Source organism: Indicator indicator, chromosome 21, assembly GCF_027791375.1.
Source record: "Indicator indicator isolate 239-I01 chromosome 21, UM_Iind_1.1, whole genome shotgun sequence".
NCBI classification, from domain to species: Eukaryota; Metazoa; Chordata; class Aves; order Piciformes; family Indicatoridae; genus Indicator; species Indicator indicator.
The window spans coordinates 9089421-9108130 of NC_072030.1; the positions used below are offsets into that span (position 1 = coordinate 9089421).

General features: G+C 37.7%; 1 protein-coding gene across 2 annotated transcripts in view; it reads left to right on the forward strand.

Moving 5' to 3' along the window:
* GALNT18 (polypeptide N-acetylgalactosaminyltransferase 18) overlaps positions 1-18710 on the forward strand; it is a 175393-nt gene that overhangs the window by 92092 nt on the left and 64591 nt on the right. For both annotated transcript variants that reach the window (XM_054390463.1, XM_054390464.1), the window contains exon 3: positions 260-426. In XM_054390463.1, the coding sequence (XP_054246438.1) occupies positions 260-426 (167 nt within the window). The remainder of the gene's footprint in view (positions 1-259; positions 427-18710) is intronic.

Below are 18710 nucleotides of genomic sequence, written 5' to 3' on the forward strand. Positions count from 1 at the left end.
TTTTACCGTGTTATTCTACCGTGAGAAGGAAGCCCCTAATTTTGAATGAGACAAAAGATAGAATCTGTAGTAAAAATAATTAATGTGGCTATTAAGAATATGCTTTTTAAAGGAAGGAGCTATGAGGACTTTCTGATCTATGTCTGCACGAGCTCTGTTATGATTCTTATGTCCAGGAATAGATTTCTCTAAAACGATTTGTGGTGGCACTGTGACTCCCAGGAGCTTAAATTCTTATTTATTTAACCCTTTTTTTCAGGTGCAGAAACCTTACATTTCCTGACAGGCTTCCTGAGGTCAGCATTGTATTCATATTCGTTAATGAAGCTCTCTCGGTGATTCTGCGCTCCGTTCATTCAGCCATTGACCGGACTCCTGCTCACCTTCTCAAAGAGATTATTTTAGTTGATGATAACAGTAATAATGGTAAGAGGGTTTGGTTCTTTGTTTTTCTTTTTCTTCCCCCCACCTCTGAAGTGGGATCATACATGAGAACCGTTGAACTCAGGCTCCTGCTCATCCCATTGGCGTTTCTGATGCTGTCAGGGTATTTTCCCCCTTCTTCATCTCACAGTCGGGACTCTTTAAATATCTCTGGCTGGGCCCTCTAAATATGTGCAAGAACGGCATGTTAAAAAGAAGGTGTAGAAAGATAGGATGCTGCTTGTATGTGTTTAAGGTGTCTGGTAAGCAGAATTTTGAATGTAGCGATAGATCAGAGATGCAAGAAGTTTTACTCCTGGTACTTCAGAATGCTTTCAAGATCATGTGCATTCTGTGCTCTTCCTGTTTCAGTTGTATGATTGCATGTGCTTGCTCACTTTATATTTTGTGTAAAACAGCTCTCTGTGTTTCTTAGACATCCCCTTTAGATTTCCAGTTCTACTCTCCCCATTGTCACATTTACTTTGCTGCTTTTCTACCAAAAGTACTCAGATTTTGCTGTCTGTGACCTAAAGGACTTAAGGATTTTAATAAGCACAGGATGCTGAACTTGAAGAAAAAATGTGCTCTGTTGAGGGGTTAATTCAGAACTCCCAAAATACAAGGAAAATCTCAGTTTATCCTGTTGAAGGAAAATGCTGAACAAAGGGCTTCTCTTATCCTTGCCATTATAACAGCTGTTATGTGATCCCTGTAGCCAGACCTGTGACTTGCTGCTAATCATATATCTATCTCAAATATGTACAGAAAAACAAGTAAATAAATTCCACACCCCATGCTATGCACTTCCATCATCTCCTCTTGTGCTGACTATCAATGAAGGAAAAGTAAAATCCTGAGTCTTTCTGTGGAAAACAGAACAACTTGATGTAGGCTTATGTCAACTCTAACTCCATTCCCAATGAATAATACAATGCTTAGAATTATCTCAGGCTGACCACACTTTTCTTGAAACAGTGTGGGTAAATTGGCATGTAGCATTTATGAGTTGCTGTTCTTAGTTGGTGGCACAATTTGTGATGTAGCAATGCAATGAAGTAAAAGAAAAATCACACAAAACAGTAAACAATTAGCAAATAATTTTAAAAATTATAATTAACATGTGCACATGCATATATATGGTTCAGAAATATCCTGTGATCTGAGGTAGGCTTTTGTGTGCTTCAATGTGAAGTTTAGTCAATTCACGTGTTGTTTTACTGATGTAATCTGGGTGGCCTTAATTTTTGCCCACTCCCTCATGGCAGTTGGATAGGAAAAAAATAAAATTGAAATGCAGCTTTGAGTCACCAGTCAAAAAGGCCAAAGACTTGGGCTCTGAAATGTCTTTGTAGACATTAGTATCTGCATCTTTCAAACAGGTACAGTTCATGTGATGCTGGAAGCTCAATGAATCTGAATGGCTGTTGGTACTGCAAGGCCTGAGGCCTCTGGACACAAGAAAACTAGTCACAAAACAGCCACAGAAGAATAAAAATAATGTGGATGAAAAAAGTGGTTTCTAGCATTTAAGTCTGATTTTCTATAGTTTACAGACAATTATTCCAGTGAGCAATGTCAGAAGCATCAGTGTTTCTGAGAGCCTGTCATCACTGTGACGAGCTCAGGAACAAATATGCTTTGCGCTGTGCTCTATGGGCTTGTCAAAATTATTCTTTTTCATTGTTTCGTAGCTGGAATAGATAAGAAATCACAAGAACCACTTAATCTTTCAGGGAGATGTGTTCAGCCACATTTTTTCTAAGTAACAGTATTAGTACTGTACAGTATCATGTTTTTATGGTTGGCTGTGCCTGTTATTCAGGCTTGCCTTTCTTACCCTCCAGTGCTTTCCTGGCCCCAAACAGGAGGACAGAAATTGAGAGGAAGGTAACCTTTGGTTTGGCTGTCTTGGCTTGGTGTTACCTGTCACTCTATACAAATCACACTGTGCAGTGTAATACTTAGTCTCCTAGAAAAATTCAAATCTCTCTAGGATTTTCTGCTGCTCCTCTAACCTTTCTCTGGCAACTCTTCCCTGCAGTTGTAAACTAGATTCCTACAGACCTCTTTATCACATAATGTATGCTGAAGACATGGTAACAGGCATCCATTTGGAGAGGATGGATGTTTGGTAGAAAAGGGAGTGACTGTAAAGATGATTTATGAGCTTTTCTATTATTAGTTTAAATCTTGAAATATTTATTTTGCAATTTCCTTTTGCTTTTACAATATTCTGTTTTCATTTTTTTCTCCCTTCTAGCATTGCTGAAAATAATCCTTTATATTTAGTGTCATTCTGTGTTTTTCCTTGGTAGCTCTTTAGCTTGCAAGAGTTGCTGCTTGTAAGATAACTGGGTTACTCTGGTTTTCCCTGTAATGTTACCTAGGGGCACAAAAGCTTGCTTGGTGATTGCATCGGGCTTCAGACTCTGCTTCTTGCAGGACCTGTCAGAATCCTAATTATAACCAGTGTGTTTACTCTCAGGCTTTTACCAGAGATGGCAACTTTTTAAACTCAGTGTACGTTTATTTTCTGCCATGGATTTCACAGACAATAAACAGCTCCATGGGAAGTGACTAGAGAGGAAAAAGCGAGAACAGAGATCAGGCGGAGTGCAAATGAACACATATTTTTATTTTGAGTCTTTGGCACTATGGGACCAGATTCACATAGCATAGTGGTTTAAAATAAAAGCAGATACGATGTTTGTTGCAGGAGGAGGGCATCAGAGTTTCTTGCTTCTGAGGGGAAATAAAATGGTATCAATTCATGCAGTGGATAATTCTGAATCTAGGTGTTTCCAAAAAGAGCAATGGAAGAACTAATTGCTGTCCAAAATTCCAGAAGGCTGATATATTCAAGTGTATGGACAAAGTCTGTACATTTGTCTGGAACAATATAGCTATAGTATTTTATTTCATGCACTTCAGGGTATGTCAGGCAAATTATTTATGACTTTCTTTAAACCTCAGTGCAGTTTTTCAAGTTCCCAGTTACATTTCAGGAGACTTCAATTAATCTTTGTGAAGTTTCCCTTTTTTAAAATAAACGTTTCAAGTTAGGAAACTGTGAGAGTGCCAGTGTGTGCCATTTAAAAGCAGAAAATAGATTTAACGGATCTCAGAACTTTGATCTTTGATGTAAATAAAGCCATTTGCATGGCTTGATGCGTGTATTTCACCATACTGTCTTTTCCAGCTGAATTCTCATAAGCGTAATACTGAAATGTTTCATATATGTTGTTAGGTACGTTAGTATTAAAATTTAATTTAACTACAGGTTTTTAAAAAGGCTGTTTTAATGACTGTTGCATACTGCATAATGAGAACAAAAGATTTATTAAAATAATAAACCAAATATCAGTGTTAGTTGTTTGGGTCTCAGTCACATTGTCGTGAATTAGAGCAACTGCTCTGATTTCAGCTGTTCTGTAGTTTTAAGTGCTGTCAAATCAGAATCTTTCCTACTCTCTTAAGGAGTGCTGTTTGCTTTTTGGAGATGATGTACTCAATAGTTTATAACATGGCAATAAAATAATTTATTCAGAGTTTTCCAGTATTGCCTGAGCTGGACCCTAGTGGAGTAGAGTTTTATTCACAGTCTGTCTTGTTGCATCTTGCCCTCTGGGATGGTGTAGTGACCTTCTGTGCCACTGGAGTCATGTCTTGGCTTTTGAGTCTTTCTGCTGGCATTGAGCCCTGCTGTATTATGAAGCACCTCTTGAAGATATTTTGAGATGATTTGAAATCTCTCTAAAAAAGCTCATGGTGAGCCATGATATATTCAGATTCATGGGAAGGCAATAGGTGGTAATGTGTCCAGAGTATACCTTACAAAATTTTATATTACAGTAATTATTATAATCCTCTATGATTTTTAAAAGTTATTAATAAGTTACAATAGAGGCTCATTTTTCATAAAGTTTTTTATTTAAATCATTATTTATTAATGAAATACTCTAACATGGTCAGCTTAAGACTTCTCACTTTGAGCTGAGATTTCCATGGATACAGCTGGTGAATCGCAGTATTAATGCTGGATATCACAGCATGCTAATTTTATGACTTTCAGAGTTGAAGAGAATGAATGCAGAGTGGTAGAAAATGGGTCATATGCAATTGTATCTCCTTTGAGAGGTTTGCAACATTGTCCTCAAAACACTGAATAAAAAGCCAATTTTCAAAAAACATCCAGAGGTTTTAATTAGAAAGGTTATATTTCTTCTTTGGTTATTTTCAAGTGATATTCAGGAATAAAAGATTGTTTTGTGTTTTGTTTTTTCTTTTCTTTACTTCTTTACAAAAGCAGTAATGAGTATAACTCAAGATAACTTTTCAGATGTATGCTAGATTTCATTACAGTGTAATTTGAAGGTGACTTACACATAGACCAGGCAACTGTGAATGTTGATTTTGAAAACATATTATTAACAGTCTCCTAGGAAAAGCTTTAGGACTTGCTGTCCTTCTGTTTGACTTGTGTTCTTCTCTGAATGCCAGCAAAATTCAAAGACAAATATGAACACGCAAAACCAAGGAAAAAAACAAATTTTATTCAAACCCACATTCACCTGTGGACCATGGTTTCTGCACTGTGAAGGCCTTGCTTTATCTGCGTAGATTCATTCCCCTCAGAAAAGGAGGCTGAGGGGAGACCTTATTGCTCTCTACAACTACCTGAAATGAGGTTCTAGCATGGTGGATATTGGTATTTTCTCCCTAATAACAAGTGTTAAATGCTAGAAAATGGCCTCAAGTTGCACCAGGGGACGTTTAGATTGGATTTTAGAAGAAGCATCTTCACTGAAAGGGTTCTCAAACACTGGAACAGGCTCCCCAGAGAGGTGGTTAAATCCCTATCCCTGGAGGTGGTGCTAAGGGACATGGTTTAGGATTAGATTTGGTAGAGTTAGGTAATGCTCTTTTCCAATCACAATGATTCTATGATTAGTTGAAGGTCTTGATGCTGAAATCATTATTGCACAATCTTTACACAAGCAAGCTTTCAGCAGTGTTGGCAGGAATTGACGTGAAAGAACTGTGTAATGCTCTTTAGGAATCAGATGCTAAAAGCATAGATGTATAGACTGGGAAATCTGTCTTCATTATAGGTCTGAAAACAACGTTAACTGCTCTTGCAAACTATGTGTTTTACTTCCATGGTAACATTTAGCACTGAAACTTGGATACATGAAAATAATTCTTTTGAGCATATGTTTTTACTGCTACGTGTTCTGTGCTGACACTGGGACTGCAATGAAGTGTATCTTGGCTTGTGTGCCAGCTACTGTGGGTGCATCTGAAAATATGTGAGGAGAAAACAACCAGAAGTGAAACATACTCCCCTGGCCATCTGTTTTAGCTCTTTCAGCAGTCAGCAGGACTTAGCAGAATGAGGAACATTGTTCTTATTGTGAGGTGTGAGTGAATGGAGTATGTGAACACTTTGGTTCATGTCCCAACAATTCCTGGCCATGCAGCTCAAAACTCTTGTGAAAAGAATTAAGAACCACTAAATGTGAATGGGCTGTGAGATTTTTGTAAGAACAGCAGATTCCACAGATGAGTGGCTGCAGACTGTTCGCTTGGTATCATTTAAGAAGTACCTGTATTCATTGAAGTCAGTGTTTCTAACTCCCCCAAATCTGAGCTCCTTGCTGCTTCAGTCACACATATGGCAGGAATAGCATCCCTTGCTGGGGGCAAGACAGACTTTTTTGTAGCATTGTAATTATGGTTGTTTGAAAGTTGTTTGAAAACCACTTTGCAGTTTGCATTGCTTTATAATGGGAAGTGTCACATTCTTTTTTATAATTGATGTGGAAGGTCCTTAGCCAGAGTTTTCTGAAAGGTTAAGAAACCTGCAGTGCTGTGGGAGGGAGGTGGTACTGTGCAGTTCAGTGTAGCTCTTCCAGGGCATCCCAGAGAACTTGCACTTCCACTGAACTTTGTGGAAGTGTATTGCTCAGCAAGTGTTGGTAGTGACGAAGGTGCCCTGCAGAAGAACAATTATTTTATTCATCTGCAATATATTGTAGTTCAGTCTGCTTGTACAGTTGGAAAAGCAAAATTTCAGTGTGTGTGCAAGCTGATAGCATAAATTCTGCCCACATCAAGGGTCAGCAGTGGACAGCAGAGCTTTCATTGCAGTCTCCTGACATCAGAATTTTTTATTCAAACATTCATATACTATGAACTGAATCTTCTCCAGCCAGCAATTTTTGACAGTTAATATATATGTTTTTTTAATATATATATATAGTCGTATTTTATCTCATCCACAAGGTAATTTAACTCATTCAGTCCTAATATGCTCATAGTGTTGCAGTCCAATGAATGCCTTTATTAAGATTCAGTACAGCAAGTCCAAGAGGACAGAACTGCCAGTTCTAAAACCAGCATTTGCCTTACTTGCAGTTTAATGTAAGCAGCAGGATAGAGAAAAAGTTATTCGATGTGACTCCAAACCTTATCACCAGGTAATTCTTCTTCCTTTTTTTTTCTAGTACAAGCAGCACATTGCCATTAAACTAGGCCTTGGATTGGAATAATGATGTGTCTGATTTCAGCGTGGGAGGAACTAATTTAAGTATCATCTCAGTGGTAGCTACATGCCATATTTAATCCTAATGGAAAGTTGAAAAATGGAATATCTGAACTGCAATATAGGAAATGCTGGAAAACTGGAGAAGCTAGGAAAGAAAATCCAGAGATGACTTTAGCTGCAGTTTTACAGCATTCTTGCATGTTCTTTTTTAATACAGCAGATGAAACCAAGAGCCATGAAGATTTCACCTATTTGCATTGGGAATGCTGGTGGCATCCTATTTGTGAGAATGTCAGCATATTTATATAAATACTGTCTTGAACCATTTTTTAGTACCATCACTGTGATTTTAGCCTTAAAAAATTGATTGGAAAAACTGGGGTTTTTTGTTAAATTCTTTCCCTCCATGTTTTCCCTCTCCTACATTTGTGGGATTATTTTGCCTTCAAGAATGCTTGAACAGTTTCTGTTGATAGCTTTCACTACATTTAAGTAGCAGCTGTATGTGTAGATCTGGTGCAGTGACAAAAAGTCATGTAGAACTTGTGGGAGAAGTGCCAATATCTGTTGATGTCAGTAAAGTGACTCTGGTTTGATCAGATTATTTCTTTTTGACATCTTCTCCTGTGAAGTGTCAGAGATCTTTTGCATCCGGTGGAATATGTTTGAGATACTCCAGTAATGTAAGCTGTTAAGAGCCTGAATGACTTTCTAAAGGCTTTATTTCTCTTTCCTTATCAAGGGAATTGTACTTAAAATTGCAGGAGTGTGACAGGAAGTGAGGAAAATACTTTGTAGCATTAGGCAAAGGACTTAAAAGGTTGTGTCCTACATAAAGTAAGAAAAAAATACTTTTAAATGTACTTTATTAAAATGTACCTTTTTTCCCCTAACCCAAGAATACCTTTCTTAAAAAAGATAACTGAATTAAAAGGTAGCTTTCATAAAATTAATGCTGATTTCTTAAACTGGTGATAGAACTTACTTCAGACCTGGTAATTTTAATTAATTCTACTTCCTTGTGATAGAACCTAAAAATTGTTAAAATGTTGAAGGATCTGAGACATAAGAGATTTTACTAAGGAAGTGTTTAAGAGTGCCTTGTTGTACACACCAGATGTGTGTAGGCATTGCTAGATGTTTTAAAGACATTGTGGAACCTACTGTAAGTCTAAAATTCAAGTACAAAACCTTTTATCAGAAGATATTGAATTCTTGTTGTGAAAAAGAAAAATTACTGCCGACCTTTATTTAGCATACTTTCTCTGTAGATATGCTTGGCATTTAATTCTTGAAAGTGTTCTCCAAGTGTATGGGAGGACCAAATTCGAAGTTACTTGACTTCAGTTGTTCACTTAGTTATTTGTGGGGCCATTATTCAAATAGCGGTTTTTCATTTTGCACTGCAAAAGTAACATATTTTAAGTATTATGCTTCTAGGAAGCTTTGGGGAAGCTCTATTGAAAACTTTATGGCAACTATGATTAAACATAAAAGCTAAAATTTCTGTTTATGATGACAAAACTAACATGGGGAAAATGAAGACTTAAGAGGTTAGGCTATGAAAGAGTGAAAATTTCTGCTTGTTTTTCCTTACCCAGTTTATTTGGAGAAGTTGTTCTGTTTTCTTTGGGTCTCCGTAACCAGAGTTCTTGTTAACACCACTTACTGGAAGTCTGTTTTGAGAGTCTGAGTAGACAGAAATACAGATGTGAGTCTGTATGGAAGGAGACAGAGTTTATATACTAAAAACTTACCCTTCATGTTCTTTATGATCTTTGCAAATGTCTAGATGTCTGCTGTTTTTTTAAGATCTGTAACCTGCTTCCTGCAGATCTTGCTCTGCTGGCAGTCTGGCAGGTAAATCCTGCCACATCTCTATGGCATTTTGCTGTGAAACTTGCAAATAAACCAATTATTGTTTTTTTTGTTTTTACTATTAGTTTCCATTCGAGTGTAATCTGAGAAAAATGGTAGATGCTCCAAAGCCTTCTCACAGATATTTTTGATGCAAACTCAAAGGACATTGTGCCTTTCATTACGTTTAACAGAGTCTGTCTGCACTTCAGTGTGAACGCTCCAATAAATGATTTAGAGTCATGAAGCTAAATAATATGGCAGCATGAATCATTGTTTTCATTTGGCAGCAGATAAAATCTTGATGGGGTTGCTAAGTGCTTAGCTTTCTCAAGATGGGTGGCTGTCAGCTGCTGCATTGTTCCTTTGCTCCTGATGCACTCCTTTTGCCCAGTGCCCAGCTAATCATTGTTAATGTTTCAAAAGCTGTCATCTTCTGTTTGAGGAAATCTTTTCAAGCAGATTTGTATACAGTAGAAACAACGGGGAAAAATTAAAAATTATATATTTCTATGGCTAAATACATTATCAGTTTTAGATGCTATGGAATGATTGTTCCTCCTGACCTTAGTGATGTTAGGTCAATATTGAAGTTCCCACCTCCTCAAATTAAAAATGGTTAATTATTAAAGGAAACAGTTGTCTTCCTAAATGGATGTAACTGGAACTTCTGTGATCCTCAGAAGTTTCAGATCCTTAGAGCACCCATCTGAGGGTCTGGTTTACAGGGACTACCAGAGAATAAATAAAACTGAAGTCTCAGTCCCTTTCAGAACTATATAATTCTGACTACATGGTCAGCATAGGTTAGCCATGTACAATATTTGCTCTTTTTAGCATTCTTTTAATAAGAATAATTTAATAATTTAATAAATTAATAATTTAATAATTAGCATTCTTTTAAAATTAGGAAGTCAGGAATCTTTTAAAATACCTAAAAAGAAAAACCTTAGGAGATGTGAGTTAATAAAATGGTCTATTAAACCAACCTTCATTTTATGACCCTGAACTAGGAACAGTGAGAGAGATGACTTAGTTACAGCAAAATGGAAAAAATAGGGTCTAATCAGCATTCCTCATAAAAGAAAGTACCCTAGAAAAATACACCTGTTGCATCAGAATATATCAGACTGAGTTTAAACAACTGTGGATTACCGTGCAATAGCTCAATCAACTTTAGGTCAGGAAGAAAGGAAGTGGAGGAATTACTTAGTAGAACCATAAAAGATGATGTATGTTCAGTAGTTCATTTGGCCTCCTGGGACTGGATTATCAAAGGTTTTGCAGTAACATGAGAAACAGCAGTGTGTGGTTTCTCTCTCTCACACAGGATCTTATGTAGAGACTTAGCGCCCTGGTATATGACAAAATGTATTCCACAAATTGCATTAATTTGTATGGTCCTGCAGTGTGGCATGCACCCCCTGGTTTAGAGGATGTTTTCTTGGCAACTGCAAAGCTTTCCAGATGGACTGACCTCTGCTACATTGCTGACTTTCTTTAGTGCAGTATAGTGGGGTGATTCAGCTGATCCAGTACAATAATCACTTAGCTTATACCAGATACAGCCTGAGTTAGCAAATTTGTATGCTGGAAATGGATTTATTTCAAATAAGTTCCAGTCCACCGACTCAAACTTCAATCGCAGCAGGTTGCTTTGGTTATAGGAGCCAAGTATTCTGCTGGTTTAACTTGCCCTATCTACCCATCTCCAGTTGAACTAAGTGCATTTCTGATGCTGGAAATTTTTTAAGGTTCCTCTCAGTGTGAAAACTGCATTTCTGTCTGTGCTATATGTACCCATTACCGTAGAAATTCTTGTGATTTATATAACTGCCTGTGATAGGGGAGAAGTGTTTTCTCTGCTTTTGTATTACATTTTCAAACTTTGATACTGCTTTCAGTATCATGTAGTTACCTGTGTAATCAGTTGTCTCTTCAGTTAATCCCTGACTAAAAAAGGCCCATAAAAATATCAGTAAGTATAAAATAAATAAGTTCCTGTTTTTAAGGGATTCTTTCAGAAATGGAAGGACATTTTTGTGACTTTTGGATGATTTGATTCAAGATATAGTTGAAATTGAAGAATATCATTATCCTATTAACCATATCATCCTATTAACAGCAGAACTCTTGTTGGCATAAGCTTCAGCCCAGGGGCTCAGTAGCATCCCAAAAGGGGCTTGACTAGTGACAGCTGAGAAATACACAAATTATATCAAATAAATAGCCAGTTTTGAAGGAGAGTACAGATTCATGGTCTGACACATCATTTCTAAAAATTGCAGTATAGGTACTGTAGTTTAATCCTGGGATTACCTGCACAGCTGCCCAATGGTTCATCTCTCCCAAGAGACAAAAATTTGTGTTGTTTGTATAGGAATTAAGTGCAGAGGAGTGTGCAGGACATGCCCTCAGAGCAGGAGGAAAGGGAATGCTAGGGGATGGATCTACACTGTGCACACTACTTGGAGGAGGTGTCTTCACAGGCAGGGAGGAATGAGGACAGGTAGTTGTGGTCACACAGGATATTTCCTCCTTTCTTCCTAGGAAATTGCCTGTCCAATACGTGCCAGGAAGCTCGAGGAATTTATCATACTTGCTCAGGTCTGTCCCTCAATATATTTGTTTGACGTTTCTGTCAATAAGCTCATTTGATATTGTGCTGCTCCTGGCATGATGCAAAACTGGGAGCAAGTCTGCTCAAGAAAATTTCACATAAACTTTAGTCCCCTCTATCTAACCCTTTGAACTGTCCTGGTTTATTTAGGGACTGAACACTGTGCTCCCTAATCATAAAGCTTAATTGCTCACAGCCAATTGTGTGTATTTATAATAGATTGTAAGCCTGATTTAATTGCATGAATTGTATTGTTCTGTGAGATATTACACGAAAACAGTGAGGTACTCATTAGTTAAGGTACTATTTAGCACTTATGTTTCCTATTCTCCTTAGTGGCATTACATTAAATGAAAATATGTACACTTGCTACCATAAGTCATTAATGAGAGCACCAGTGTCTCGGCTTCCATAAGGATAGTGCTAGTTTACAACAGGTTGAGTATAAACATTGAGGGGAGGAGGGGAAATCCAAGGGACTGTAAGTACTGTGACAACTATCTGGAATATTCATTAGACAAGCTACAGATTCTTGTCACTCTATTCCTTTTTACCTAACTGAGAATAATTGAAATAACTAAGTTTTATTTGAAAGGGAGATCAGTGTAAATCACTTTTTGTCTGAGACAGGTCAGTTTAATTCTTAGCTGATTTTAGTAGATGGTGATTTTTTTTTTTTTTTTATGGACTGTAAAATACTTCTGCTTTGAATCAGTTATGTCTATGGTATGATTCGATATATTTGATTTTTTTTTTTTTCTGGTTTAACTATTAAATCTTAAAATACTATCTTTTTTTCCCTTTTATTCAAATCAGTAGCTTGGTATCTGAACACCTGCCTTGTATTTCTCCTGCAGTTTTCTATTTGAAGTGGTTTTTTTATCAAAGTAGTCCTCTGCTTATTTTGATTGTGTTCAAGTGATTTGGCAGGGAGGAAATCTGGACGGTTTTTCTGTGTTCTGTTTAAAAGGTGGTTTTCAAATGCTACTGATGACTGTGTAGTGTTCAGAGCCAGCTAACCCTCTTGCCAAATTGTTAAAGATATCATCCCCCCACAGGCTTCTGGTGTGACTGTTCAGTATTACTCAAGGGAGGATACTGCATTTTCCCGTGAACTTCCATTGAAAAATAGATATTCCAGTTTGGTGATGGGAGATACTGCTATCTGTCATTCCATTTCCCCCACCGAGGGGGTGATCCTGAAATACCAACTCCAAATGCAAAGTTGCTACAATGACTTTTCCATCTGAAATATGTTAATATTTATGAATGTTCAAACAGGGCTTGTTACACAAGAATTCCTCTCAGTCTTCAGATGTATGAGGAACAATAGTCTTGTCAGTAGAAATTTTGTGACAGAGTTTTAGATTTTTTTTTTTTTTGCAGTTCTTTTATGGTTCACGATTCTATAAGTAGTTAGTCTGAAGCCAGTTATCTTTATGGGTTTAAGTGCAAATACGTAGTTTAAATGACCCTAGGTTTGAGGTGTTGTGACTTTTAACTGAATCAGACAACAAACTACTGTTAATATATTTTGTCTTTATCGTATGGCTCATTTTATTCATCCATCTATAAAGAACATAGGACAATATTTGCTGATAAACCTAAAAAGAGAGAAGTTTCTGTGGGAATTAATTGTAACATAGTTCCCTCAGTGATGGGGCAAGAAGAGGGACCAGACGCTCTCTCAAATTCTGTTCATTGTTGCAGTTATTTGGTTCTCTGTCAAACTATTTGTTTACTTTAAACAGAAGAGCTCTAAGTCTCATGTTATAAACAGTGATTAGGGAGTGTGTGGATTTTTAGGGCAGGGCTTTCATATTCTAGGAAATCTGTTAGTTTCTGACCATCATAAGAGTATCTCAGGAGCTATTCTTCATATTGAAGGGAAGGTGGAAAAGTCGCAACCAGTAGTAGAATGTTCTTTCTGTATTTGGTGGATTTGTTTTTATTCTACTATAAATAATTTCTGACCTCAAAATTTTGTGAATCTTAAACAAATATGGAAAAATTAAATCCTCTGAAAGCCCTTAACAGTGCTGTGAATGTTCCTGTACCAACAGGCAGAACTAGAGATATCTTTAGTTAATCTCTTGTGGTAATATTCAAAGTAATTGGTAAACGTGGCTATGTCCACACTATTTTACTGAGAAGTGCTCTTAAACAGAGATCACTTTATATGAAAGAAAGGCAATTAGTCAAGCTCTGCAATCCATTTGAACTGGATATGAAGAACATATGTAAAAAACTTCACGGCTTGTTGTTTGCATACAGCTTATGGTGCATAAGATCACCAGGTTCCTTTGCATCAGCGTTTTCTCATTTACTGTCTGCAAATAAGTAATTGCAAAGCTTAATTTGTTTAGCAAACTGCTAATGTTGAAAGGCTTGTGATACACAGCAACTTCATGGTTGTTTTTTTGTTTGGTTTGGTTTGGGTTTTCTTAACTGGTGCACATAGTTTTAAACAGTTTTACAATTTTACTTGGTCACTGACATGCAGAGTTTCATAAACAGTGAAACAAACTCACTCCCATCATCTCACTACTGGTGAACCCATTCAGTCATCTGAATGCTGTAGTGTTTAGTCCCTGTGCAGATCTATATCAGTAAACTTCTATTCAAGCACCTAAATGTAGGCTTAGGAGGCAAGCTTCAGAGATCTATTTCTAAAACCTTGACCCTACAGCTTCAGAAATTTACACTTAGCTTCTTTTGCTTTGTCTATGAAATTGAAAATATAGTTATTAAAATCAGATTTGGTGACATTATGACTGGACACTGGAAGCTCACAGAAGTGTTCTTAACTCATTTGCATCCCAATTCCTGTATTTTTTTCAGACCATCTACTCACTGCTGTCATCTGTTCTGTGCTGCTTGTTTATTTAATCAAAAGATAGGTATGCATCAAAAGAAATTACAGCATTCTTTCCAAGGCAGATGTTAGCTCTATCAGAATCACAGGATGGCTGAGGTGGGAATCATCTTCTGAAGATCATCTAGCTCCACCCCTCTGTTCATAGCTGGGTCAGCTAGAGCAAGTTGTCCAAGACCATATCCAGATAGATTTTCAGAACCTCCAAGACCAGTGATGTGTTTGTAACACTAGTAAAAAGATATAAAGTGACTGGAAGTTTAAGCCAGAAATACAAAGTTAAAAGATAAAAGAAGTCTGATTGCATTTTTCATGTGGACATAACCTCTTTTGATTTGTGAACCCAGCTGAGCCTCGCTGGTTGTATTTTCTTAATTTAGACGCTGGGTAGTTCTCATCAAAGCTGCTCTTGTCATCTTAATTGACTGAAGTATTTCTGATGGCCAGATGCTAAGGAGTTCTAAAAGTGCCTTCTCGTCAACAATTAAAAGGATAGAGGTTCAGACCAATGCCTCATAACTGCAATGTTGTTGTTATTAGAAGGATGGATTCAAAAGGAATGGTTAGTAGCATTTTAAGAATACCATATTGGCCTGAAAGAGTAAATTTATACTGCACCCGTCAAGGAAGTGAACGTGAGATAGCTGTGCATGAACCAGCTTGGGTGGGTTTATACCATACTTCAGGGTCTGGGTAAATAAAGTCAGCTGGAAAGCTGTGCCCAGCCACAGGCATGAATGCTGACAGTCACTTGGCTGAACAGCTGTAGTGTGAGATAGGTAGGGGTGGTGTCTTAAGGGAACCACTAATTCAGAGCACTGCAATATGTTTCATCAGCCACAGAGCTGTTACAGTGGTATAACAGCCCCTTCCGTGCTCTGCCTGAACTTATTTTAATAATTTGAAGTGGATTTAAGGTCTCAGCCTTTGTCTGTAATGTGTGCTGCATGCAAAAGACCATAGCTGACAGGTTCTTTCCTCTGGCATTACAGAGCTGTCTGCCATAGCTGCCATAGCTCTAACATGTCTGGCTGGAATACAGCCTTCCAAAGGAAATGCAGTCAGAACCTGTAGGGTGGACTTCCCTATGAACTGTTGCTATTACAAATGTTGCCATTCTCTTATGCTGGAAAGACCCATTTCTTTGTCACTGCCACCTTAAACATCTACAAACTCTCCTTCCAAGCCTGTACTGTGGGGTGTCTAGGCAGTAAATCAGTCAATCTGCTCCAAGACCTGGAGGCAGTATGTCTGCACAGTGCTCCATATGCAGGCAGAGCAGTTCATTAGTGCCAGCTCAGGTGGCTGTGTGTGCTGGGAACACACAGCACAGCTGTGTCCTTGGATGCTGAGGTGCTCTATCCGCATAGGGCAGTCTTTACTTGCTGAATGGTGAAGCCCAATCATGTATACTTGATAATACTGTCTTTTAGGCTTTCAGACAGGATTTAGTGGTGATTGGTGATGCAGTAATGATTATAACTGTGTAATAACCCTCTAAGGTTAACTAAGATGAATGCCATGTAGGACAATGAGATCATTACCCAGTCTGAAGTTATGTGTCTTCAATACAACATATTGTAATATGCAGACAAGGTAGAAATTTTATGCTTATAGTCAGACAGAATTTAGTCATGGAATTCACTACAAAATTAAACTGTGAAGGAAGCATTCTTTTGAAGGTACTAAAAGGTTTACATCTGGGAAGTCAGTAAGTATTCTAAAAAAAGTTTTATCTATTGCAAATTAAATTGCAAAACATGGCAAATCAAAATCCAGCCCAAGGAAATTAGCCTGTGTCTGTGCAAACTCAATATTCACAATGAAAGGTCAAATGGTACACTAGAAGAACTGGATAGGAGGTGATAGTTTCAAGCCTTTAAATCTCTATGATAGACGGAGTCAGATTTACAGTGCTAAGGCCTACATCACAGCTAGGTGAGATACATACAGTACTTAATGCTAACAGTTCTTCATAAAAAAGATTTCCTGGAAAAGACCTTAAAATTCCCAAACAATATTTCATATAAATGTAAGGATTAAAAAGTATAATGTGTGTAAGAAATGATAATGTCAGTAAAAACTGTGCTGAGAGGTCTTCACGAAGTCATTGCTTGCTGCATTTGTTGAGAAAATGAAGCTATCTGAAAAATACGATAGAGTAGAGCCTGGCACGAATTGTCTGTGTGCTTAGTTTTCTACGTGAACAGTAAGTTTGACACGTGGGGGTTTTATCTATTGGGCTGTGGCTGATGGATCTCAAAAGTCTCTCTGTTTTGACCACAGGCTTTAAAGTTTTGGAGGGTTAATTTCAAATTAAAAAGGTAAAATTAAATGACAAAAAATGAGGAGGGAAGCAAGCTAAAATTAATGAATTGTTTGGCAGAACACAAATGTTGAACAAACTTGTTGTAATATATCTAAATATTAGTAAGAGAAACTGTAATTCAAGCCCATTCTTCTGGACTATCATTTGCTTAGTAATAAAACAAACAAGCATGTGAGTTAGAAGCTATTTAAATATTTTTGTTAAATTTAGGCATTGTCTTCACCTATGGAAATTTTCTTTAGCAGACTCTCCCAAGAGCCAAGTCATTCAGTGCTTTTGATTTCAGTCCATTTTGTGTGACAGTTACCCTCAGCATCCCATGAGCTGCTGCACTCGGCAGTGTTGGGTGTTGATGTGTGACCAATTCAGAGAGGACTGCTACCTGCTGAATTCCCCGCAGCAGGTCTAGAAGTGCTGTGCAGTTCTTCATGGGTTCCTCAGCTAGCACCGGCTAGCTCTGCTTTTCCTGACGAGAACTTGAACTGGTAGCCCAGCCTGCTGCCTGTAGTCTGGAACAGTTACTGTCTTTCCCTGCTACTTCCATCCATCTGTGGTGTAAAGCAGCAACCTGGATCAGCCAAGACACTTTAGCCTCACAGATGCTCACTCAGGTGTAATTCCAGGAAGGAGTGCTGGAGTCAGTAGAATTCTGTCCTATCTCAGCACAGCAGAAATAACTTTTATTGCTTGTAATGTCAAAGAACATTGACGCTATTGCTGTTTTTGAGGGAGAGTGCAAAAGGCAAGGCTGGTGTGTGTTCTTCTATATGCATGTTTTATGCAAGCAAGGCTTCCTGCTGGGAGGCATACTAATAGTTAGATTAACATACACTGGTTTGCTCCCAATTAAGCAGGAGTTATCCAAAGCTTTCCCAGTCTGCAGTAGGATCTTCAGCAGTGCTGCTATTCTGGGAACTGAAAAGGTATGTATTTTAGTTTCAAGTTAATGCCTGAGTTGTTTTTAATGCCCCACCTTTTTTCCGGAGGACATAAAGGTTGCTGTTGCTGTCCCTCAGATGTTTCTGATACAGAAAGGCAGGACATGAACAACAATTGTAATACAGCAGTCAACTCACAGGCATTTCTTTAAAGCTAATGATTAGATTGTGATTAGGTCCCTACAGAGGATTTTTCTAAAAATGATGATGAAAGGCTTGGAATAATTTGTTGCATGCTGATAGAGTTTATCTAAAGATGCAAATCATATGCATTTGTGTTCTGTTGAAACTTGGACTTTGGAATTTTTAAGCAGCAGTGGATGATGCACTATTATGGTAAGCAGTCCTTTACTTGGGAATCATGTGTGCTGGATTTAGAGGTATTCCACAGTTACCAAATGGCACAGTCCCAGCACTGTCTTACTCTTAAGGAGTGAACAAGTGCACCAGGAAAGAAGCAGGCCAGAATTTGTTGCTTTAATTTGAAAATGTACATAGTTGGTTCTCCCAGAAAACCAGTTTCTATCTTTAGATAGAAACAAATTCTGCAGCTCGTATTCATACCAAATTGTTTCTGATTTGAACAGATACTTTATAGGAGTAAGAAGTATTTGAAAGTTGTCCCTGGCTTTAGGAAGTTTCAAAAAGGAGAACTTGTAACTTCCAAGTAAATCAAATTATGTGAATTAAAGCCTATGCCTTAAATAGCATATATAGAAACAGTAGAGATCAGATAGCCCCAAATTAACCCAGCAGTGGTCTGTGAGGTGATATTCCTCCTAGGACTGTAGTGGATATGCACACTGAAAGGTCTTTTCTTTTTCTTCTTCTTTTATAGTCCTGTTCTCAACTTCCTTGCTGTTAAGTAGACATTTGATCCAGAGGACTATAATCAGCTTTCTTCCATGCGTTCCATGTATCTTTGCATGTTACATTTTTAATATATCTTACGTGACTGCTTTTCACTGAATCCACTCCAGAAACAAAGTAGTTGTCCTTGAACTATTGTGTTTTAATTGGCAGTTTCTTTTTCCTTGTGAATCTGTTATCATACCATGAACTGCCATGCTGATTTTTGGAGTCATGATTATTTATCAAGTGTGCAGTACAGCAAGTGG